This window comes from Salarias fasciatus, chromosome 17, assembly GCF_902148845.1.
Source record: "Salarias fasciatus chromosome 17, fSalaFa1.1, whole genome shotgun sequence".
Lineage (NCBI taxonomy): Eukaryota > Metazoa > Chordata > Actinopteri > Blenniiformes > Blenniidae > Salarias > Salarias fasciatus.
The window spans coordinates 8,686,371-8,711,147 of record NC_043761.1 but is presented as its reverse complement, the minus strand read 5'-3'; the positions used below and the strand labels follow the sequence as shown (position 1 = coordinate 8,711,147).

Below are 24,777 nucleotides of genomic sequence, written 5' to 3'. Positions count from 1 at the left end.
CCCCCTTCTGGTTCACATGCCTTTCCCTTCTCATGCACCATTAAGTGACGGGAGAAGACCAAGACCACTGCGTGTAGATGTCCTTCAAGGGCAAACCTGAGCTTTCATAAAACTGATCTTTGGATAGAAACGGCTCAAAGAAATCTGCTTTATTTGATCCCTTTCAGGTTTCATGATAGTCAAACTAGGGTAACTAAAAGAACTTGAACTTTTTCATCCAAATTGCCAACACACTCGCCAGCGTCCTGACCAGAGGGTAAGGCTGAGTGATAAACCAATAAAGTTATACGCCACATAATAAATGTTCCTCGATAGACTTTGATAGATTGCATTCTTCCACACTTTGTTTTTCTGCAGAATTTACATGTTTATTTGGTGCAGCTGGCGGGTTAATAAAACTGTCTGTGTTGCTGTTTGTTAGTGACTCCGACCCAGAATTTGTGGTAAAAACCTTTTTAAAACAAACAAATATATCAAGTTTATACCATATCTTGCCATTTTCAGAAAAAAAATACTGATATGAATCTTCAAAGCAGCTAGTAAGTGAACTACTGCACTGATCGGACAAATAAAACACGTTATTAGGCAATATTCATTTGCTAGATTCAGCTCTTGCACAGTTTTTCTGATTAAAAAGTCTCTGCTTTAGCCTGTGACATGGAATTTTTACACAAGCTGGACAATCTCAGAATGTGAAAAATGCCATTGAGTTCTAATGTCTACATAACAGCCACACATTTTGCACAATCATCTGTTCGTAAGCATGTTTTTGCGCTTCGTATCCTTGGTTTCATCCACGTTTTATGCGTGACAGAAAGTGCTGAGGTTTATTCCAAAAAGTTACTCGGTTCACCAGACAAAACATACAAAGGACTCGAGGTTTGTCTGGAGAGACCAGGATGTTTGTAGCTTCCTGGTGGATTTATGAGCTTCCTCCATAACGCCATCAGCACAATGGGCAAGTAGAAACTGCCTAAAACTGATATGCATAAAAATAATATCTGGATAGTTCCCTAGGTGGTAATTATGAGCATCTCTAGCTATTGTTTATCTCCTTGTTTATGGCGTCCACTCACACAAAATCAGGTTAGTTGTATAACAGACTAACAGGGTGTTGCGACCCCTCACAGTAAACTAGGGTGCTGTTTGGAGCCCCAAGGCTTAACGATTCCACCCAATGCGAGTCGTCAGATGACCCCCATTCGACCGGACAGCAATACGCTCTGCACCGCTATTGATCTGTGTTCTAATATCCATTACATCTGTCCTCGCACGGCTCGCAAATTTGACAGCGAAGAGTCCGACGATGGATCAGAAACGTCAAGGCTTTTCCGTAAATTAAGCGCCCAGATGTGTCGTGAATGTGGCGTCCAAATCCATCCCCCTCAGTCACTGCATGCTTTTCAATGGTCACTGCATCACCGTGGAAATCAATAAACCCTCTCACTTGGATGAGATGCAAATGATTTGTTAATGTCTGTCATTAAGCCAAATGAAACAATGAAGCCTGGAGCTTTAGAGCAAAACAGAAAACCACAACATCTACCAGCGTGGAAAAAAACCTCACAAATCAAGTGGTTCAATCCCTTCGATTGCATGTTTGCATTCTTCTCTCTTTTTGATTTGCTGAAAATAGCAGTTACTCCCTACGGGGAAGGTATAATTACATCAAAGGCTCACAGACGGGGGCGGTGCTGCTCTATTTTTGAATAAACCCATTACAGGGTCAATGATATATGTTTAATTAGGAATGCGAAGCAATTCTTCATCACTTATTAAGCTGGATTTGTCGTTAATTTTCAACAGATCACATGAAAAGAAAAAATACATTTCTTTAGATTTTATCTTCTGTCTGTTGCTTTGTTGGCCGCATCTCCCTTCATATGTGCCAAATATATTCCTGAAAATACTATTTTAGTATTTTTGAGTTTCCTGTAAAACTGTCACATTTCAAATGACTCATTCTGCACTCGTTCCCTAATTCTGTATCCAACGGAAAGGGGCATATGCAGGCTAATGTGTTCGGCAACATTAGTGGTTTTGAACTGAAAAAATAAAAGAATCTGGCACACATGCCATCATCTTGATGCATTACAGGTACAAATACCTGACTATCCAAAGAGCTAATAGCACTTCCATACTGGGCCCATTTCCATGGCCATAAAAATCAGATAACTGGGAGCAATCAGATAATTGGATCTGACACATTTGCATATGCTTCTCAGAAACGCAACAATCTCAACAGCATGGTTTTATACCCTTTCAAGAGTACACAAACAGTTTCGGAGTTAACCTGCACATTATGTTTGTTGTCTTCTGCTCATGTTGCTTCCATTTTCTATCTTTTTTTTTTTTTTTTTTTTTTTAAATCACACCAACAAATGTGAGGGAATGAAAACAAAGGAAAACCGGTGTACATGCATGAAAAAATTATAGTCTTGGGAGAGAAATCAAGGAGAGATAATCAGATTTTTCATAATCAGATAACTGCTGTTATGTCACAATTGAATAATCGCGTAACACTTGAATAGCCTGATGACTCCAGATGTGCATGTTAAGATTATCACAGCTTCACAAGGTCTTTAAGTCCTCTTGACATAGACAGTGATAGTGACTAAAAAAATAAATAAACCCAATATTCAAGGACAAGGTACAATATTACTTGAACACCTACATTAACAATATGCAATATGGACGATGGTCACCTTCATGCATTCAGTTATTTTCTTTTTTTAAATAAAACTGTCCAAATCTCCATGTGTCAGTGTTCTGTCCGCCTGAGTGGCGATCTGGCCTGGCTAAAAGGAAGTGGTGCAGACGGATGGGTGTGTGGGGTTCATTTCAGGCTTTGTGAGGGGCCTTTTGTGAGGCAGCACTTTTTGAACACAATGTTAGCTCTTTGTTCGCATGCACAGTTTGAGTATGTTGCCGCATTCCTCGTCATGCCGCATAGCGAGTCGAGTGTTAATGTCCGCTGCTGCTGGCTGATCCTCGAGTAAACTCTATACGTACCCGCGTCGGACGGGCCTCACTTGTTCATGGATAACTACAACGGCACGAAGGCGTTAACATCACACGCTGACCTTGGTTTCTATTTACCTACTTCACTCTGTTCCAGAGATATGAGGCTTGAAGGAAGTGTTCTGATGCGAAGATGTGGAGCTCAATCAGATGCTCATGCCGCACTGACGAAGCAGGAAATGAGTTTCAAGTGACTAGTCAAGGATGCAGATATGTGTGGGTGGTACACTGATGAACAGGGAAGCACAGGCACCAATACTGCGCGCGCACACACACACACACACACACACACACACACACACACACACACACACACACACACACACACACACACACACACACACACACACACACACACACACACACACACACACACACACACACACACACACACACACACACACACACACACACACATACCTTAGGCTTATACCATGAAAAAGTGTCCTAACCTGTTACTATAATAAATGTGAGAATGCATTACGACAGTTTGCTTGCAGCGTCACCACACTGGATTCAGGGAATCCACGTGTTTGGTTGTGGACAAGTTCTGTGCCACAACTTGAGTCGTTTGGGGTTAAAGGCCTTCTATGCGGAACTTGAAATGGAAAAAGTTGCCGTTACAAGGCTGCGTCTCTAACCTGTAGGCCACCATTGCCTCTCTCCATCAAAATAATAGAAATCAAGTACAACCTGTCCTCTTTGCATGGAGGGAGTCTGTTGAAACAACAGAGGTCCCCCGGTCGTAGGGGGTGGGGGGGTGGGGGGTCGGCTTCATTTGGAAACCATGCTGCAAACACAGCAGGCACGCACTTCAAAGCTGACACAACTGATGCGGAGGAGTGGACGGGTCCATTTGACAGGTTTTTCAATGCTTCAATCAGAAACTCCAAATGCACAACATCATTATATCCTCCAGTTAACTTTTCTGAAAGGTCATGGATACTCTGCCACAACCCTTTGAAGAGCTCCTCGACAGCAGACGCATCTCTCTGGCATTTAAAACTGCTTTGACATTCAAACATGTTATGATTATGGAATTTATTGATGTTAGTTGACCTGAATTTACGGCCCAGCCAGTTATTGGTAGTAACACTTGGGTGTGTTCTGGGATCCACATTACAGGCATCAAGCAAGCAGTGCAAGTCAGTTTATCCATTTTCACAGGAAAACGAACTTCTTTTACTGATGGGAGAACTGAATTTTAGGTGAAGTACGGATCAGGCTACAGCTCACTGTGGTCGACAAATTTTGAGAGTGAAGACATATTCTCATTACGGATGCATCCCCTATTGCAGAGCAGGCGCCTGCACGGCCCTTCTGGACGGCGACGAAGACATCACTATCGGGGTGCGAGAAACTGTAACTGGTGTAAAGTACTCACAGTCCATTCCCTGAGTGGCAGGGATAAACATGGTTAGGGAGGTGTGATCTCGCACGTCTTTGCTGTGTGGTGTGCGGATTTACGCTGCGTGGAAGGCAGACAGAGACCTCGCCGCGCGGGAACACAATGAGACTGTGAGAAATCCCGGTGAGGGCTCGAAAACAAAACAATAAAAACAATGGCGGAAGCAAAGTCCTGGGGTGTGTGCGGTTTGTAATTCAGACAGATGGGATGTGGCTTCATTTTAGGTTAACTGCTGATGCAACATTTGTGAAGTTCAAGTTGAGTAAATTGCCATCAAGCAATCAAAGACAGCAGAAAGCCACAGGAAGATGAAGTAAAAATAAAAGTGTTGTGGCATGGTAATTTGAGGAACACCAGAGAAAGATCAGATAAACCAGGGTTTCACTTGTAGGTCATTAACAAGAGCGATAAACCTTGGCTAAGTGCACCGAGGGCAAGCCTAGCCAAATATACACCCTCTTCTGTGAGTGGCAGAGGCAGCTAGAACATGCCAAATTGCACAACAGTCCCATTTAGTTCTAAAACGCATTTATTATCGGATGTAGCTCTTGTTCGGCTTCCTGGGCTTTCTTGGTTTTGAAGGTAAACAGCCCTGGTATGCCACATCCATACAATATTTTCTTTATACTTACAAAACAGTCTTAAAAGGTCTACTCCTCTCTAATAGGTTAATCATTTACAAGATATGTCCTAAAGCAAACATGTAAAAATCCATTACGACCAGCCCATTCCTCACATTTTCATTACATGTTCAACAAAGCCTACAGTATCATTAGCAAGAGCATTATGCTCAGGCTCGCCTCCAGGCCTCGGTTTAGTTCAGTCTTTCGGGCACCTCTCTGATCATAGCTCAGAATTTTTCCCTTAAATCAAGCTTTCAGTTCCTGTGTCCAGCTACTTGTGTAAAATGATCCTGCCTGAGCCACAGCCTGCCTCTCCAGTGGCCTCTGACAAAGGACTGCTAACTTCAACTTAACTCAGAATCCACAACAGTCACTTCTCACTGGGAGGAGATCCTTCAGAGATGCTGCTGTGATGTGGAAATGTTGAACTCCACATCACCCCGAGTCATTTCCACATGTTGAGGGTTGGGATTATGACAATCTGCCATCCACAAGCAAATCAGCTCATTCTTCTTTTGAGGCCAACATGCATGGAAAAAGGAGAAGACTTAACAAGGAGGTTGGATTTGTAACCAGTCCTCTCTTTTTCAAAGCGCTCTTCAAACTCCACACCACTGTGCCACATTCTTTCCCCATATACACACACACACACCGCCAACGGATGTGTGAATGTTTTAGTACGTCTTAAAAGATACAACCCATGATTAATGTGGTAAAATGTCATTGAAATATACTCTGATCGCACATTTTACAGCTTCAAGCAGTCACACTTCTCCAGCCACTCACAAAACTAGAACTGCTGTCATGCAAGGTATGAGCAATGATGTGCAAAGGACACTGCGGTACACGGACATGGCGAGATGGGAGATCAGACCACAAATATTTGGAGCGAAAAACAGTCCATCTATCATCAACCAGTCAGTTGCACAAGGTGTGACGTTTATGTTAAAATCACAGCTGTGAAGGATAAAGGACAACTGTGTGCTCACATTTAATTTCAAATGTGGTCCACTTTTCTTTCAACTGCACGATGTAACTAAAAAAGGGAACATTTTTGAGCAGAAAACACTAACATCACAAAATGAACTGGCTAACTACCAACAATTCCACTACTGTGACAAATACAAAGCCACAATAATCAGCTTTTAAAACTGTTGATTTTTATTTTCATGCACAAAAAACACCATTTACTCAAACTGTTGGTAACACTAAAAACAAAGTTATTCTATAAATCCATCTGTTGAAGAGAGAAGTGGGATTACAGCAGCGTTTTGACTGCAATGAGAGACGACAGAATCCCTGCAGAAGTCCATGTGATTACCGCGAGGCCGTGCCTGCGCTCTCATCTGCAGACCAGCTCCATCACAGACGTGAATCATAAATGAAAGGACGTGAAATACCGATGACACATTCTGCTTGGTGGTCAGAGGACAGTCATGAGGATATGGAGACGCTGGATGACTTAGTGAGAAGATCACCATGCTGATAAACCACAGAGCTGTAACTTTGTCTACTACGCAGGATGCAGTTGAAAAGTTTCAAGGAGGTTAAAGATGAAATATTCATAGAAATAGGAAGAATAGTGTTAACCTAAATGACATTAATATACAGTAGTTCATCAGAAAGGCCTTTCAACAGGCGGGGAAACTCAGTCACTCTTGTTGACTTTAACAAGGTCAAAAGGTGCAAAAGAGAAATGTTTGACCATGGAGACTGGACCCACTAAAACAATCTAAATGAGTCAATGTAAACATCACAGATACACTTATCTTGCTTCTTTTCATTTGCAGAGTGTTCTTTTACCCAGCAAAGCAGCCATAGGTCTTTGTAAGCCTGTTATCTAGGAAGCTGTACCAGGAACTCCAGCTTACCGGGTGACATAACGTTACACCAGAAAGGGATGGGCTGGCTCACTCGCTGTTCTGTGGAGTCATTCAAATTCAACCTTGTGCATGATTTCCATTAATCTGTCAGGCAGAGCAATCATTGCCAAATGCCAGCTGGAGAATAGGCTTAGGGAGAGCCCTGATCGTGTTTGTACCACACAGGTGAATCATCCATCTATAATAAGACATCAACATATGCAACCAAGCAGGGGAACCTCACTGACCATGCTGGAAACTAGAGAGAAGCAAGCCAAAAAAAAAAAAAAAGACAGATAGCTACCATGAGAGCACTTGAGTTTGCTCTTCAGTGATTTTCCTTCTCATGCTGGCTGAGTATTCAAGCCAGTTACAATCAAACTCATCGCTCCCATAAAAAGCTTACATCTGGCCTCACCTACAACAGAGAGCTCGCCTTTTAATCCCGTCATGTGGCGACATGATAAAGGCGAGGATTAAAAGCAAGCCAGTCATCCAGTCGCTCAGTCAGTCAACACGGCCGGCCTGCACCATCAGCTCGAATGCCTCACTTAGCCTTTACTGCACTGGACAAGCACAAGTCAGCAGATGCTTAAAGCGCAGACTGCAGCTGTACATATCTGTAATGCAGAGAGACATAAAATCCACTATGCAAAACATCCTATAAATAGATTGCAAGCGACCCTGTGTTCCAGGGAAATTACGAATATATTAAAGTAGTTGATAAGACAATGCAGCTACAATGATAAATTTAAATTACCATGGTGGACAGATTTCAGCATCACTGTATTAACCCTGAGTGATATCCATTAAAGATTACTACTTTACATGAAAATAACGCACCCTGACAATTCAGAGATGTCCTCTGTTGAGTTAAAATGATCTCTGTGGAATGTAATCTCTCTAGAATAAAAATATATGAATGAAAGCACTACTAAAACTACACACTTTTTTTTAAAGGAGCAAACACAAGCCAAAGAGAAAAAAAAGGCATTCTAGAAATTACATTACAATGCTAACTTTCGGAGATATCAATACAAGATTAAACAAACCTACAGTGTTTAGGCAAGTGTGAAAGCTCTTGGTACCATTGTCAAGTATGTGAAATGGATCTCCTCAATAATCCAGATGTGGCTGTTGCTGTCCGGTAGATCTGGCTTTGGGCCGTCTCCCTCACGTGATTCACCCTGTCGGTCCAGTGCTCCTGACTGCTGCTCGACTTCCATATGCTTGTTTGATTTGACAGTCTGAGGTACACCAGGCCACCTGCTCTACACTGCCATTAGCGCAAAGCCAATGCTCTCACGGTGAAATCCAGGTCTCGCCAAAAGTGCCTCCTAAAGCTGTGGGTAACAAGTGGATCCCATCCTATTTATTCAGTGTCAAGATTTCACCCCACCCTTAGGCGTTCCTGCCTAACAACTGCCTAACTTTTAGTGTTTCCAAGACAATTTTGGGGGTGAAATCAAATCTGACCTAGTAGTTTTGTGCACAAACTGATCAACACATTGCTCAAAACCATCATTTAAGTAAGGTATGCTCACAAAAGCATCAAGTAAAATAACAGTACTTCAAGTCTAATTCTAGAATTATCAACACTGATTAGGTGCTTTACAGGCAATTTCTAAATACCAGCTCTTGTTACTGTTCCAATAAAGATCTTTGTAAAGTTGAAAAGACCAGATTGTTCCATGGAAGAAAACAGAAGTGAGCAGTTGGTGGATTCTGGATAACCTAGGCCACTTCAGCCTCAACATTAATCCAGAAGGGCTGGGATTCCCTTTGCCAAAGTATAAACCTGAGGTGTTCCCAGGGCTAAATCAGGATTGTGAAAAAAAAACTAGGCGACATGAATGACCCTGGGTCAGGGATTACTGTTATGTCTAAGTTGGGTCACACATGTTGAATCGGACTGCTTAAATCTTGACTATATTTACCAAGGCGTGTATTTTAATCAGTGAACTGTGCACTGTGTTTTCACTGCACTGACCTGGGGGTCAAGCATGGGTCAAAACCCACTTGAACTGGAGAATTAGGGACAGTACCTGCATGATCAGGTCGGATCAGCGTGCTGTCGCCGGGCACCACGTGTCCAAACACGAGGTAGCTACATTTTATTGTTTAGGTTGTTGACAAAGCGCAGAAACCCCTAATAGAGAGTCCAGCCTTATCTCTGATTGAAGGGTGACTGCATTTGTGGTGCCATATGACGCACATGGTGCTGTTGCGCATTACAGTGAGAACCATCCAAAAACCACAAAAACAGAGGTAATCATGTTTTCAACGGCAAACAGAAAAGTCACGTATCTGCAGAACAACTGCTCTCAGCGGAAAACTTGAGAATAGTTGGATCCTCTTGCCCCCTCATCACACCATCATGTCCTACAGATTTCAGCTAAATGTCAGCCAAAACGGCGTGCTTTTACGTGTCCGAGGCTCTCATTACAGCCTCCAAAGTGTCATTAGAGCCGAAGCCCATCATTAAAAGCGTGAAGTGACACCGTTGAATCAGCTCTGGGGACCAGCTAGCTTGTTAGCATCGCCACACAATGCCAGGTTTCACTGCGGCGAGGTCCTCCGCGGTGGTCCCATAATAACACACCGCCCGCGGTACACCGAGGAGAAAACACGCACTCCCTCACCTTCTTCATCCGCGGAGCCTCGGCCACGGTGCCGTCTCGGTTCACGAAAGCCTCTCCGCCGTTCTGCTGCGGGTCCGTGCGCTTCATAGCTGACGCCTGGGGCATCTTTGCGGGGATCGGGGTGAGCAAGCCTTCCCCGGCTTTCGCGGATGGCTCCGCGGCGGGGGACGTAGCAGCGGAGGAACCTGCCTCGTGCGGGTCGTTTCTGGGGATGTTCTTGCCCTCCGAGGTCGGTGTCACCGGGGATTCGGCCGACAACTCTTTGCCGGTGGGGACGTCTTTGAGTTCGACCTCTGCCATTTTCGCTGCCACAACCTGGACTGACATCGCTGCAGTTTCTCAAAGTCCTTTTTCCAGCACCGATAGCGAGTCAAGCGGATGTTAGCGGCGGAGCGACGCCGGCGCAAAGCATCATGGTTATTGTAGTTATAGTTAGGAGTCAAATCCAAATAAATATTCAATTTAATAAGACACTATTCATAAATACCGGTAATAATGATTTAAAATAAATTCACTGCGAAAAATAAAATACTTTAGCAAACATTTTACACCTCTAGTATTTAAAATGCTGTTCCATCAGACATTATGACTACATTTCCCAGCTGGAAAAGCCGCATTGCCTGGTTCATTGTGGGAGATGGCGTTTATTACTAAAGAGGACGACACTAAACTACAAAACAAACGTGATATTTGCCAGATAACGCTTTGTTCTGAACACAGCCGCATTTAAGAAGGACACGCATCTCCATCACACCAAATGCTGTCATGTTCTGAACTGTATGGTTTACGTCTGGTTAAATATCAGACTATATTATGTCTTAAACTCACTAATACCCACAAATTATGAAAGACATCGTCACTTGTTTTTATTAAATGTCGACATGTTTTTCCGGAAATATTGTCAATCATTAAACACTAATGGTCTCCAGCTTGAATTCAGCAAATTAAAGACCCTGCCAGGATCACGTTAAAACACACATGCTGGAGCAGGAGAAAATGGGTACAGGAGTAAGGTCAAATCGCTTCAAGTGAACAATACTGCCACCGAGTGGACTTTCTATAACATTCAAAGGTGGGGAAGAATGAACCAACTTCAGTCATTTCTTTGTAAAATCTGAATTAAATTTTTTAATTCTCTTGAGACATTTCTCAAATTGAACTATTTAAAAACAAGGAGAAAAAAATGAACGTAAAAATATCCAAACAGCAACGGATGGCACAAATAAGTATACAAGACAACTGACATGAAATTGTTCACTCACAAAAAACAAAGACAGGCATCTGTGATAGAAAGGCCCTTTCCTTGTTCGCCATCATTCGCTACTGAACAACGCTATGCATGGCATTGTGGTTTGTAGTACAAAAAATGCTTCAATACCTTATTCAGTATTCCTGCAATCTGTTTTGTATTCGCATAATTCGTGCACATGCCAGGTATATCCTTATTGCAGGCAATCGTTTGTAAAACAGCTGCTGATACAAGTGAGTCAACACATGCTGTATTTACATTCAACCTGATGGCTCTGAGCCCTTTGCTTTCTGTCAGATAAAGCCGAGGTATATCATTTACAAACTAGAAAATTCTCAAACAAACACGGTCTGCTTTAATCGTATAATAAGGCGCTTCATAAAGAAGCGTGCCTGTAAAATGCAGGTGAAAATACATGATGTTGACAATTTGTGCATCAAAACCGAGAGTATGTCCAAAACTGTGCAACTGTTGTAAAATTGAAAATGAAGAGCTTTCCCTCACAATATGCCCCCTGAAAGAGCAGTCCTAACGTCCACGTGTTATTCCAATCAGTACACTTTCACAACACTGTTAAAAAGGGGGGAAAAAAAACATTCACTCTCGGGCGTTTTAAAGAGGAAGCATCAGTCTTCAAATATCCAAAGGATGTTCACACCAGAGAGGCCAAGATTCACCCTCCTGCAGAAAATACATACAGCAATTTTAGTGGTGCACAGCAGAAGAAGCAAGGTCAATACTCTTTGAATCAATATCCAATCAGCTCCTCAGTGCATGACCTTTTTTTTGTTGAGAATGAGTCAATATATCATGATACTCTCAAACGGCTACATGTGCTGAAGATTCATTTGAGTTAGCCGAGTTTTTATCGGTTTTCAACTGCCGAGACACTCACCCCAGCATCCCCGACTCTTTGGTCTTAATGACGTAGAGGAACATGAGGACCGTGTGGAACAAATTGTTCCTGCCCTGTAATGGAGATTAAAATCACTGTCACTGCAAAGAAAGTGCCAAAACCAAGCAAGGTGGCCTCAGCTCTTACTGAACACAAAAACAGTTATGAGGAAGATCAGTTGATAGAAAGTTCTCAGTTCTAAGGTCCTGATCAATAAAAACATGTATATAAAACCAATTATTCATTAACAGTTCAAACTAATTATGAAACGTGTGAAACACAGACGCTGCACGTTGAGAAGACAATCATTCACAATCCAGATCGTTGGGAGGTTTTGGAGTTACCTTGGGAAGGCTATAGATGTGTCCCTGGTATATAAGCTGGTAGTGAGGGGGAGTGGTGCTGCTTTGGTGAATGCAGAAGAGGTTCTCCTTGGTCACATCTGACAACGTGAAAGAAACAAAGAAACTACATTCACAATACAGATTGTTATGCTCAAGTCTGATTTTTTTGCTAAGATCCTTCTGAAAAAATCAAAAACAAACAATGGTGGATGCATGTGCACTGACCAGGTTTGTCCGGAGTGTGCCTGAAGTGCTGCGAAGTAAAGGTTTTCCCATCTGGGTACTTTGGGTGTGGGGGAAGCCTGGAGTCCAAGTATGTGCAAAACACGTGCATCAGGATCTAAAGGGTCGACAGACAGTTCCCAGATTTAAGGTGAAGGTCGGATGCGATTGGGTCGAAGCTCTGCCAGAAGCCACAGTCTGTCACTCACGGCACAGTCGGTCGGCAGGTCTGTATCCCACTTCCTGTTCTTCACGTCGCCTCCACCGTTCCAGCGAAAGGAGCTCATGCAGCCACTGTGAGCCAGCTCTAATCAACACAGAACACGTTTTGAGAACTGTTCACTCCACTTAGTCCCAATCAATGCCTGCAAAACTCACCCTTTATCCGGTCCACGAGGTACTCCTGGTTTGGTGTGATGTCCAGGTATTGGACGATAGAGTTCATGGTGGGAATAGAGGAGGCTTTCATTACTGCTGCCTGCTTCAGGCTGCTGATGCTGGCCTCTGGAAAACAACAGCAAGCAACACAACGGCTAAGTAGAATTTCTATGATCAAAGTGAAACCACACTATTACAACGGCCAGTTTCTATAATGAATAAGCAGCTTAACTGAATGCCTGATATGTTTGAATACAACGCTTCCTTTCATGGAGTATTTACAGAACTTTCTCTGACGTACCTCCTATCTGAAGCTCTGGACAGCCCATCCTCCTCAGCTGGCTGTTGACCGAGTCTATCTCCTTCACCAAGGGGACCAAGATGGTGTCACTGATCCACTGCAGACACAAATTGAGATGAACACATTTGGTTAAAACCACAGGGAAAATCAGTTGACAAAACACACAGTTTTATCTCATTCATGTTTGGCCTTGCACACTTAAAGGAAGTTCTGAGTGTGCAAGCTCATTCTGTTTTTAAGTCAGATGTGCAAATATAAGCTGCTCCAGTAACACGATTTCTTACATTCCTGAGTTTGGCTGTCCAGCTGTCGATGCAATCCACTGCAGCACGGCTGGTGGTGATTCTGGCCCATACCTACAAATCAGTAGATCGAAAGAAAAACAGCAACTAAAACCATATTGTCAGACGTTCAGGTGTTGAGTGTACTTCTACAGCGGGTTGAAGTAATCACCCAGAACACAACAAACCATCCACAGACCTCCTCAGCAGCCTGTTTGGAGCCCAGGTCTGTTTCATCCTTGTGGGCAGACGGTGCCTGAGAGCGGCATGCAGGCTGGTACAAGAACTTCCGCAAGGTTTGGGCGTAGTCTCCCACTGAGCGGTTGTAGTTCCAAAACGTTGGACTGTGGTTTGGAGACACCGACTCTGGACTCCCTGCAGAATTACAAGATGAGGAGAGATGGAAGAGTTACTTTGCATGAAGCAAGTCAGCTTCCTTGATCTCACTGTAATAATGGAAGAATTCCTACTGGTACCGACCTAGCTGGCTGCGGTGGTTCTTCTCCTCCTCCGAACGTAAAAACCGCTCCAGACTTTTCAGATCTTCCATGTAATCCTCTTTGCTTCCTGGTGAATTGAACACTGAGGGGGAGGTGCGGTACCGAGCTCTGAGGCTGGAGCCTTCTGCTGACCCCATCGTGTTCTGATAGGGAGAGGAGCCAGAGGACGGGCTGTAGTTCAATACCTGAGACAGAGAATATATTGGATAAAATATTGAATATGGCCATGAACAATTTATTTGTATTAGTAAACTCATAAGATTAAAAAAACAAACCTTTCCAAAAGCCACTGTGGGGGAAAAGGGGCTGCCTGCACTACTCGGGGTGGCTGGGTTGCTTAAAGGAGGACTGTACCCAGGTACACAGCTCGGGGAGAATTTGGGGCTGGCTGCTGCTGGCCGAGATGGGCTGAAGCTCAGGACGCTCTGGCCTTGCAATGGAGATGACTGGGTGGGAGCTGGGGTCTCCTTTTTCTCTGGCTTGTTGGGTGGAGAGGCCTGAATATCTGCGGAGAGATGAACAACAAAAACAAATTAATGTCATTAGAATAAAGTGAAATCTTGTGGGAAACAGAAATGAGAGCCTTACTGGTGTTTGTTAGACCCAGAAGTCGATGTTGCTCAGGGGACACAGCAATGGTGGAGGGAGCCATGGTGTATTTAAAATACTTCCAGAAGTCAAAAAGAGCATTGAGGCTGAAAAGAGAGGCTAGTGCCAGTTCTGGGAGAGAGAGGAGAAAAACAACATTACAGTTTGGTGTGAAAAACTACATTTTTACACAAAGCTTCAACTAAAATTTATAAGGAACTCACCAATGTACCAGATAGGCCAGTATGTGATGTTGTAGTATCTGCTCAGCAATTTCCCTGACCTGACAGAGAAGGAGAGGAGGAACAGATTGAAGCACAATGCATGCAGGGAAGTGGGGGGAGATACATGCATGCTGCTGTTAGCACTAACATTTCAGTATAAATCATTCCGGCCAGAGACACGTTGAGTACTGCCCAGGCCAGGACCACCTGTCGAGCCTGCTCCTCTCTCCTCATCCTCAACGCCCTGTCGATCATGCTGGGCATCCCCTCCTTTGGTGGGGTAAACATGACTCTGTCTTACTAATAGGCTGGAAGGACGGAGAAAAACAAAGGATTTACGGCAAAATATATTAACAAAAACGTAAACAAGAAATTCCCCTTCCTCAGCTCGGAGCACAGTGCTTCTTTTAGGTCTGTTATGTTAGCCTGCTGCTAGCTAAACACTGAGCTAAAGTTAGCTCGCTAATGTGCACAGTTTCAGTTTCAGTCTTCTCCCGAGCATTTTACCAAGAACCAACATTTCATTTCGAACGGAAAAGAGCCAAAGCAAAGAGGCAATGCGAAAGAATTAAAGACAATTCGTACCACGTTACAGTGAATGACAACCGCGGCGCTGCATAGTTCGTATTTTAACAGGAAGTTGCCGCGTCCACTTCCGGGTCACTCTTTTTTTATATTACTTTTTAAAAACACACATTTTATTTTTCATTAACTTATTAGTTACTGTTATCATCATGAATGTAATTTTTTATTCTTTATATTTTTTTCCTTTTTGTGTTTCAAGATGTCTATTTTATTATTTCATAGTACTTTTTTTTTAATAGTTATTTTTTATTTATTTTTTAAGCCTTGGTATTTCTTCCATAAATTCCTGCTCTGGCTCCTGCTGAAACTCAAAGCCCTCCATAACCTTCCTCCTACATACCATATCTCTTATGTCTCTTATCCATATCTCTGCCTATACATAAAATGTTTTATTAAATTTCATATTTCTTTTTGACATTACCATTCCAATCATGCATCCTATTTGTAGATGTTTCTTGTTTCCCTTTTCTTTGAATGATCTATTACTGTAATTAATTTTCCCCAGACAGTTTACTTTTGAAAACAAGATGGCAAGAGATGCATTAGTCTGCTTAATGGTTTATTTTATACAGATCGTGTTTTGTAGACAGGTTACCTGCCATCATTATTCAGTGACAAATGTTACATGATAAGAAACATAAGGGACAGAGACAGAAATTATGTCTATGTGGCACATTGTTTATTGAACTCAGAAAGCAGAGAGAAGCTATATTATTGAATGAAATCACTGTATATACCGCAATCAGGTAATGCCCAAATTCCTCTTCAACAATATTCGCCCCTTGCCAAAAATAACATTATTAGAAAGATGAAAAAATTCTGCTTTCGAGAGAGATCGCCAAAAAGTAAAGTAAAATTTGACATAATCTAACCGGAAACACAAAGGTGTGGAATTATAATTTTGAATAATTGACCTGACTGTGCAACCATAAATGCATATCAGCTATGATATTGAAATATAATGAAAAAAAATTAAATTAATAATAGCTTATATAAACCCAACAACCAAGAACTTTACACAAGCCTGAGTTAATGAAAGGAAAGTAGCTTAACAGGAATACAGTCAAATTTTTAAAATACGATAGGACAAATATTTTTTAGCAGCAATGACAGTTTTATGAAAAACAAATCCTTACATTTTAATGTAAAACATGGCAGTTAATTTGTCGATTACAAAAGACATTACACAATGTAATATTTGGCGGGAAACGAGAGGTAAACGGCGGTACTGTAGAGGAGTAAATAAATAAAATGCGTTAAGAAGTATGTCGTCAATGAGGGGGCGACAAAGACTTTTCAGAGTTATATCCTCCGACATCTAAACCGCAGTCTTCATTACTGACCGAATCGACAAGTCTCTCTCCTCTTCTACCTCCTCTGCTATCCTCCTCTTCCTCATCCTCCTCCTCTTCCTCTTCTTCTTGCTCAACATCCTGGTCCTTCCGCGAGGCTCTGTCCGTCTTGGGCCCTTTGCAAATCTTGAGGTGTCGTGTGAGGTGGTATTTCGTGAGGAAGGCTTTGTGGCACTTCTCGCAGACGAAGTCTCTTCGACCCTCGTGAGAGTTCATGTGCTTCTTCAGGTGGTTTGTCTTGAGGAAGTGTTTGTTGCATTTTGGACACTGGATCCGGCGCTCACTGAGGAACAAGAAAGATGGTGAGTGATCAGTGATATTGGAGGTAAAAAAGAAAAAAAAAAACCAGACAAACAAAATATTACATGATACCCTATTGAGTGCTTATTTTACGTACTGTGTGTGAGAGAACATGTGCTGCTTCAGGTCGTGCTTTCGGATGAACGCCCGGTCGCAGAGGTCACACTTGAGCTTCTCTGCACCCGTGTGGATGAGCATGTGTGAGGCAACGTGGGATTTCTGAGTGAACGACTTCTCGCAAACGGTGCACCTGTAGTTCTTCTGACCTGGTGGTAGAAAAACATTCATCACTTTCAGAGGTGTGAAAAACACAACTGGTCAGGCTCCCCCATCACACTCCCATGAGCCCTGTTGGTACCTGTGTGAATCTTGAGATGCATCCTGAGGTTACTGGGGTCGCTGAAGGCCTTGCTGCAGTATTCGCACTTGTGCGGTTTCATTCCGACGTGTCCCATGAAGTGCACGTTGAGCTTTGTGGACGTGATGAAAGCCTGGGAGCACATGTTGCACTTGAACTTCTTCTCCCGCACGTGGCCCTGACCTTTCGCTCTGGAGGCGCCGTTTGTAGTGTTCCGAGTACTGCTGGCTGCGCCGCCGCCGCTGTCGCTGTTATTTGGCTGTCCTGCAGCGTGGCTGTGGCAGGTCCACGGGGAGGAGGAGGAGCTCGACGTGCCATTGGTGAGCTTCTCTTCCTGGTGAGTGTGTTGCTGCTGAGGCTGCTGTTCTTGCTGCTGCTGTGGCGGTGGAGGTGGAGGCGGCGGCGGCGGCGGCTGCTGCTGCTGGGAGTGGTCCTGCTGCGGGGGGCTGTGGCCGTGTGGGGGCTGGTTATGGCTGTGTGTGCTGCTGTGGCTGCTCAGATGAGACTTGAGCTCGTTGAAGGAGGAGCACTCTTTGCCACACTGGCAGAGCTGGCCATCGAGCACCTGGGGAACGCCTGAGGGCATCGCATCATGAAATGTTCAGTAACGAGCCAGAGAAGGTAGTTTAAGATTTGTTCTTCAGCTCACCCATCAGCCTGCAGTAGTCTCTGCTGTAGTAGAAGAGCAGCTCCTGGTCAGGGTGGATCTCCGTGGTTGTACAGAAGAAGAGTTTACCGTTGGCCGGGTACGCCACCAGATTCTGCTCTTCACGGGTCCTGAAGAGACAAAACCATAGAAGAAGAAACCTCAGATCGGTGCGGTTAATTCAATTTGATGAGGACTCTGCTGCTGAACGACACACTGATTCAATTTCAGATTCTTTTGCGACATACATTTTTGAATAAACCTTACTGTAAGTCATACCTTGCTTTGCGCACAAACATCATCCAGTTGCACTCGTTCTCATCTGTTGTCACAATGCAAAACTCCAGCACGTTGTTGTGGTACATCTGAGACAGAGAAAATGGTTCATCATCCACTGTGACTCTCATCTCCAAGCGGGTTTTCGCACACTCTGCGCCTCAGACCTTCCATATTTGAGGCGTGTCCTTTTCTGGCCAATCGGAGAGATCCACATTGCTGCAGTGCTGACCCACCATCGGTCCAAAGCAGGTTCTTGGAGGAATAACATCTCGTGCAAACACTCCTAAGAGAGAAAATATAGATGTCTATTGATGTGACAATAAAACTTTAAGCAAGTCCTCCAATAATTAGCCAACTGGAGTCTCTGAGAAGGTAAATACATAGGTTCATATAATTAGAAACTAAATGTGTGTTTATAAACTACGATATACGTTCACTGACCAAGCGGTTCATCAGCCACTGAGATACGGAGGCACAGTGGTCGTGGCAGAGAGAGGCGCGCTCGGCTTTGGATGGGCGCATCCGGGATGAACGTGACTGGGCCATGCTCGGGACAGTCTGAGGTATATGAGCGCTCACACAGTGTGCACCCTAGAAACAAAACAAACAATTAGCACAGGTTAAACTGTTCAGCTGTAAACTAATTCATATATTTTGTTATTTCATCATATTATCGACCAGCTGTTCTCGAAAAGATAAACTCACAGATGGTGTAGCCGGGGACCATGTTCTCCTTGCTCGACGTCGAGTCCTCGAGCTGCAGTGTGGAGTTGACCAGCACCAGGTTGTTTTCTGGCCCCAGAGACACCTCCGCTGTGATCGGGGACACGTTGACTGCCTCCAGCCCCATCCCAGTGTGGCTGTGTAGTGACACAGGCTCCAGCTGGCTCTGGCTGGACATGGAGCCGGTGAGCACCACACTCACAACACCAGAGGTCAACTCCCCGTTTGTATGCAGCTGCTCCCCCAGTCCCCCGGCCCCTCCTCCCCCAGAGTTACCGACCCGTCCCCCAAGGTGGTCTGGATCCATGACCACAGGTAGTTCCAGCACAGGAGGGCCATGGAGGGGCATCACCCCGCCAGAGGAGTCCACCCCGGTCAAGCCCTCATGAGGCTGCGGCTGACGCCCCCCACCGAGCTGCTGCTGGGTGTCCGGCACCACCCCGACCCCATCCATGGTCGCCAGCTCCTCTCCCATCCGGTCTGGGGACATGGGGCTACTAACACGAGACTCCATCGTTAAACCGGTGGAGTCCAGCTCATGAGCACCAGTCTGGTGGAGGTCCCCCTGACCGCTGACCTGTCTGGAGTCCATAGGCACCAGGCCCTGCTCCAGCGGACCTCCAGGGCCACTGTAGGGGTCCAGACCCGAGGGATTATTGCTGGGTACTGACAGGGTGCCGTCCATGTTAAGACTGCTGGGGTGAATATACTGCGGTGGTGGACGGTCTGCCAAATAGGAAAGAATACCTGAGGAGCAAAGAGAGAACTGTGGTCATTGGAACATGCAGACCTGTAGATCTCAGTGATTTCTGACAGCCTCTATGGAATTCATTCATTTGACTCATGTCTGCTACAGAACGCAACAATCTGGAAGACTCACACTCAACAACACTGATAAAATCATGAACCCACCTGGGAGTATGTGTCGGAAGTAACTGCTCTCCAGGTGAGGGTACGGAGGGGGAGGGAGGGAGTAATTCCTTTCAGGCAGGCCACACATCACTCCTCTGTCACTCAGTGGACCCATGGGGAGCATCAAAGACAGGGCTGAAGGAAGGGAACCGAGGGAAGGACCCAAGCTGGGGATGGCCACTGGCATGCCTAAACCATATAAGCCATTGGATGAGAGAGTAGAGAAGTTGTGAAAGTTCAGGATTATTAAAAGGACTTAAATTCATTTTTTTTTAAATACAAATAACAGAAAAAACCTATAGCAACCTTTCTTCTCAAGCCAGATTAAAGTCCTTATCAGTAAAGTTATTAAGTAAAGTAAATTCGACAACTTTTGAAAAGCATCACCCAATTTTATAGGGTATTGAACTGTATAAATAGCATGTAATGGTGTATCTTTACCCTAATAAGTAATAGAAATATCCTTTAATAATACATTTGAGTTAAAATGTTCAATTTACTTCAATATACTTGAATTAATTTCAGGGAGTACACCATTTATGAATACACTCGATGAACATAGGTAATAGACTAATCAAAATGCACAGCATATGAATATATGTACAGAATATGAAAAAGACAATCACCAAATGTTTAAAAACAAGTTATTATGAAGCCATGGTGGGATGCGTGGTTAAAGCAGAACATTTGCAGATCTCACAAACTCATTGTTCCAGTGTCTGTCTGTCTTACCTGGGGTGGGGATGGGATTGTGGGTGGGGGAAGTGGGCAGACCCAGGTGGCTGGCGCTCACTGAGGGCACACTGAGCTGGTCCATGCCCACAGGACTCAGGTTCATGTCATTCATCCTAAACGACACAAGAGTTCATCAGCACTGAGCAAAACGCACAGGATCTAGAGCTGACTTCGAGGCTCTGTCGTAAAACGTAAAAACAATAAACAATGACTGAACTTTACTTTAGTTTTCTTGCACAGACGTGGATATTTTAAGCTGAAACAAAGATTTTGTGTGAGTTCTTTACTCACATGAAATCAACAGCTAATGTCCATTGATGACACTATACAGCTGAATGGCGTTTTCACACACATCTCTCCCTGTAAAACAAGACAACTAGTTAGAAAGCAACCAATAGCACCGGTATATATCTTATAACATATCTTACACAACCCTCTGAAAAAGAAAAAGAACTCCCAATAACTGTCGCTGTTTACATGAACACGGTGGGCTAGCTATTAGCCCGTTAGCATTGCTAACTTACATGTTTATAAACCGCCAAAACAGAGAAATTTCCAGTGTTGCAGCTGAATAAGAGCCCACGTGTAAATAGACGAGACGGGTAAAGGTGTTTCGTTGCAGAAATGTTGGTTATTTAGAGAAAAGAGTGGCATAAAAACAACACAGAGGCACAATACCTCCCTGAAAGGGGCCATGTCTCCCGGCGCATGCGCAGAAACGCCACCGCGTGGAGGCGCACAACACTAAACACTGGTCACGTGACAGATCCAGGCGCCCCATGGACCTCTGAGGCGCTGCAGAAAGATTTCTCTACATTCAAGACAAAATACACGTTTAATCAGTAATGCTGTCCACACAGCAAGTCATAGCAGAAAAGGCAAAATACTGAGAACAAATTATGCTTTTTCTTAGTTTTTATTTTGCTTTTAACATTTTATACATCCATTTACGCATTTCTCAATAAATATTCGGGCAAAGTCGCATAGGTACAGAAAATTAGGATTACTTACTGATACTGATAAGCAAAGATAAGAAAAAAAGAGGATTGGGGTGGGAAATCTGGGTGTTCCTTTAGTGCCTGCATAAGGGCATGTTTAGTTCCGGGGCTCATGGTATCTCTGGTCTCCATCTTTTAGTAAACATTTCTTTTTGTAACCTCAAAGAATATGTTATTTGATCCATTTGTTAAACTATAAGCTTCATACACAATCCATAGACTGTATAAGGGTTTAACTGTAAAAAAAAAAAAAAAAAAAAAAAAAAAGAAGACTACTTCTGTTGTCAGAATTTGTAAAAGATATTCTTAGGGTATTATCAACACCTACAGGTTTTGAGCCTAAGTTCCACTCCTGGATCTTGTGATTCCTAATCTCCATGCTCCAATGATAAATTAAAAAAAAAAAGGCAATGAAAAGGTTTGAGAGAACAATTGCCATTAAAAGTGGAATTTATTCTTCCATATGGAGAAACAAGATGTAACAGTTGCGTTTAAATAATTCACACACATTTCTCATGTTTACAAAGAGCTAAACAATAAAATTAAAATCTAATATTCAGTTTCATTATTGGTTTAATCATCTCCCATTTGTTTTGTAATTTGATTTTGACTTGAAGGACATTTTTTGTAACTGTTGCTGCTTCAAATATAACAGTCATTCTGTCATAACAGTGATTTATCTCTTGAAAGATTCAAAGACCTCCATTTATTGATATACTTTTCAAAAGGTCCACGATTGTTGCGCTAATATGAGGTATCTGATCCCAATAAGGTTTATCATGATAAGCCTCTTTTCAGTGTCAACGGATGTGAAAATATTTCTATAAACAGTTTTATCTTGATGGGAAAGCTCCATGCTGCATCTCCGCCCAGGATCACACCCACCGTGTCTTCAGCCTCAAAACGCCAACAAACAAACTGCTTCTGACACTGAGCAGGAGCACTTTGAAGAGACCAGTCTTCATTATTCGCCCTAAATTTGCAGGATTCGAGAGGACACCCCTGCGTAAAAACGCGGCATGAGGAGCCTCTGACAGGGTGAGATCTTGTAAAAGCTGTTCATTTATTGCGCCCATTTCTTCTAATTAATTCTAACTTGGATTTTCTCTTCTAGTTTTTCCTAAAGATGTCTGTGTCCTACAGTCAGGAGGTCATGGAGCACATTCCGTTTGTTGGGCCGCTGGCGCTGCACGGCATCCCCGTGGATGAGAGCAGCGCGTGTTATAAAGACCCGCTGCGGATCGGACTGCCTTTCCACCTGGACGCTTCATACCTGGATCCCGTTCACCAGAGGCTCCCTTACAGACGGTTTTCCTATTTCCCCTTCCCGGTGTGCGATTACTCCTTCGAGCCGGCGTTCATCCGCAAACGGAACGAGAGGGAGCGGCACCGGGTGCGCTGCGTAAACGAGGGTTACGCGCGCCTCAGAGAGCATCTCCCGCAGGAATTCGAGGACAAGCGCCTCAGCAAAGTGGAGACGCTGCGAGCGGCCATAGACTATATCAAACACCTGCAGAGCTTGCTGGATTTAAACGTCCCCGGCGGAAGGAATATGTCGATTGGAGACGCGCGTAACCATCGGAGGACGGAGTGCAACAGTGATGGCGAGTCCAAAACCAGCCTCAGCGACAACTGCGACTCTGTTTACTGACTCCACTCTCTCTATGCTGCACCAGGGGCAAAATGAGAAAGAAGTAACGATTGTTATAGACAATCCTGTGGATGTGCCAATCATAAAATATGCATTAAATACCAATAACACATTTTTCCCCACTGTCTGGGTTCATTCCATGTTTGTTTGATACTATAGTGCGTAAAGCAAGCATCCGCTCAAAAACAGATAATTTGAGAGGATGATTAACAAAAAGATGTATTTCATTTCTGTTTCTGTGGAAATAAGTTACAAATTTAGAGTTCTAATTTTTCCAAGTTACTCAAAAGTGACGTGAGTAATGAAGATTTTATTGTTTTGTAATATTTTACAATTTTTATGGCGGCAATTTATACAAGCATCTGTGAAGACCAACTATAATAAAGCCATTTTTGCCATTGCTGTATTACACTATTATGTGCTTTAACAATGTCACTTCCCTGCTAAATGCTTTTTAAAGCAAAATGAGCTCTGAATGAGCAGCTTCGTTTTGTTTCTGTAGAATTTTGTATCTTTGTGCATATTTGAGTCACCAGAAGGTTAAAGTTTGCTCCATCAAATGATTATTGAAAAGCAGTTTAAGATTTCTGGGAAAAAGGATGGATTTCAGATTATATCAGAGCAGCTTTCTTGCATTTTGATAAAATATCAGATTAAAAGAAATAAAAGAAACTTGAAAGTTTTGAAAAATCCACAAAAAAATTAAACAGGGAGTTGAGAGGAAGCATTTTCAAGTTACAATAGAAAAGGCAGCAGTAAAAAAATCAATACTGATTAAATATTGCAATTTCACTCCACAACAAAAAACTGCATGAGGCAAGATAATGAAAAGGTGAACTCGGGGAGTTGTTTACTTTATGCAAATAGTTTAAGTTCACTCAGGTTAACATACATTTGTAATAAGATGAGCGAGTCAATTTTATTTTATGATAACTTAATGCAAATCAGTGCTGATTTCTCCCTCAAATGTTCATATCTTCAAAATGTACAAGTGCTTTTGCCTGTTTGGCTGAATGTTTTCCATTTCTCTGCTTACTGAACTTAAATCTTTATTTAGGACAACAGGAAAATACATAATGTAAAAGAGCTGATAAATGACATCGAGCCAAGTACTCAGAACTTTTTTACTTTTTTCTTCAGGTTGCCTGAGTGCTCTTCAAAGACCACCTACTCACTGTACTATCTCAGGCTTATCAGGAAGTTTTCCTCTCCTAATAGTTGAAGGAATGTATTTATCAGGCAGCCATCAGCATTATAGGAGGAAACACCACAAACACTTCACCTATCTTATATACGCCTGTTTATATTTCTCACCTCCGCTGACCTGCATGGAAACATCTCCTTTCTGAATTTTCAGGTACACCAAAACCCCAAATTAAAAAAAAAAAAAACCCAAAACATGATATTGTATATGAGTAAAAGAGGTTTGGAACGACCAGCACAGCGCAGCTCAAGTGAACCGTGCAGCTATGGAAGAACGGCATTGAGAACCACAAAAGCATGACAAAACTCCCCACGAAAGGTGTTTGGCAGAGCAGTATGTGAAATACACCCAATAATTATCCAAGTGCTGGTACTCTGGCTGTGATGGTTCACTGGCAGCCTGAAGATAGGAAACATGAAGCGACTTAAATGAAAGCTTCTGTCCTGATGGCTGTTTTTCTCTCATGACGCAGTTTTGATTCTAATCTAATTTCTAT

General features: G+C 43.2%; 4 protein-coding genes across 10 annotated transcripts in view; 1 reads left to right on the top strand and 3 right to left on the bottom strand.

The window, feature by feature from the left end:
- The window catches only part of LOC115404432 (putative adenosylhomocysteinase 3), a 33,988-nt gene extending 24,041 nt beyond the window's left edge, over positions 1–9,947 (bottom strand). For 3 of the 5 annotated variants that reach the window (XM_030113754.1, XM_030113755.1, XM_030113758.1), the window contains exon 1: positions 9,557–9,947. In XM_030113754.1, the coding sequence (XP_029969614.1) occupies positions 9,557–9,883 (327 nt within the window). In that variant the 5' untranslated portion in view covers positions 9,884–9,947. Of the gene's footprint in view, positions 1–8,002; positions 8,115–9,556 lie in introns of those variants that run through there. The other 2 variants (XM_030113756.1, XM_030113759.1) reach the window with 2 other exon arrangements.
- A 607-nt stretch (positions 9,948–10,554) lies between these two features.
- Positions 10,555–15,178, bottom strand: LOC115404435 (transmembrane protein 209-like). The gene is made up of 15 exons (XM_030113766.1): positions 15,124–15,178; positions 14,687–14,846; positions 14,539–14,597; positions 14,315–14,446; positions 14,002–14,231; positions 13,707–13,911; positions 13,426–13,601; positions 13,230–13,301; positions 12,946–13,042; positions 12,645–12,770; positions 12,476–12,573; positions 12,270–12,384; positions 12,045–12,142; positions 11,701–11,774; positions 10,555–11,486 (listed from the first exon to the last, which is right to left on the bottom strand). Exons 2-15 carry the CDS (start codon positions 14,824–14,826, stop codon positions 11,432–11,434), a joined length of 1,677 nt encoding a protein of 558 aa, XP_029969626.1. The 5' UTR covers positions 14,827–14,846; positions 15,124–15,178; the 3' UTR covers positions 10,555–11,431.
- Positions 15,179–15,704: 526 nt separating this feature from the next.
- Positions 15,705–21,135, bottom strand: LOC115404426 (PR domain zinc finger protein 4-like). 2 transcript variants are annotated; one of them, XM_030113745.1, is made up of 12 exons: positions 20,953–21,124; positions 20,720–20,788; positions 20,426–20,541; positions 19,694–19,882; positions 18,764–19,528; positions 18,500–18,649; positions 18,223–18,341; positions 18,059–18,144; positions 17,783–17,910; positions 17,134–17,709; positions 16,873–17,041; positions 15,705–16,758 (listed from the first exon to the last, which is right to left on the bottom strand). In XM_030113745.1, coding segments are annotated over exons 2-12 (2,664 nt in total). In that variant the 5' UTR covers positions 20,722–20,788; positions 20,953–21,124; the 3' UTR covers positions 15,705–16,394. The 2 variants fall into 2 exon arrangements, with proteins under 2 accessions (XP_029969605.1, XP_029969603.1); XM_030113743.1 differs by having other exon boundaries at positions 16,395–16,758; positions 21,107–21,135.
- A 1,223-nt stretch (positions 21,136–22,358) lies between these two features.
- Positions 22,359–23,477, top strand: LOC115404448 (achaete-scute homolog 4-like). 2 transcript variants are annotated; one of them, XM_030113785.1, is made up of 2 exons: positions 22,359–22,464; positions 22,541–23,477. In XM_030113785.1, the coding sequence occupies exon 2, from the start codon at positions 22,553–22,555 to the stop codon at positions 23,075–23,077; it is 525 nt and encodes a 174-aa protein (XP_029969645.1). In that variant the 5' UTR covers positions 22,359–22,464; positions 22,541–22,552; the 3' UTR covers positions 23,078–23,477. The 2 variants fall into 2 exon arrangements, with proteins under 2 accessions (XP_029969645.1, XP_029969646.1); XM_030113786.1 differs by having other exon boundaries at positions 22,364–22,464; positions 22,570–23,477.
- Positions 23,478–24,777: the final 1,300 nt, after the last annotated feature.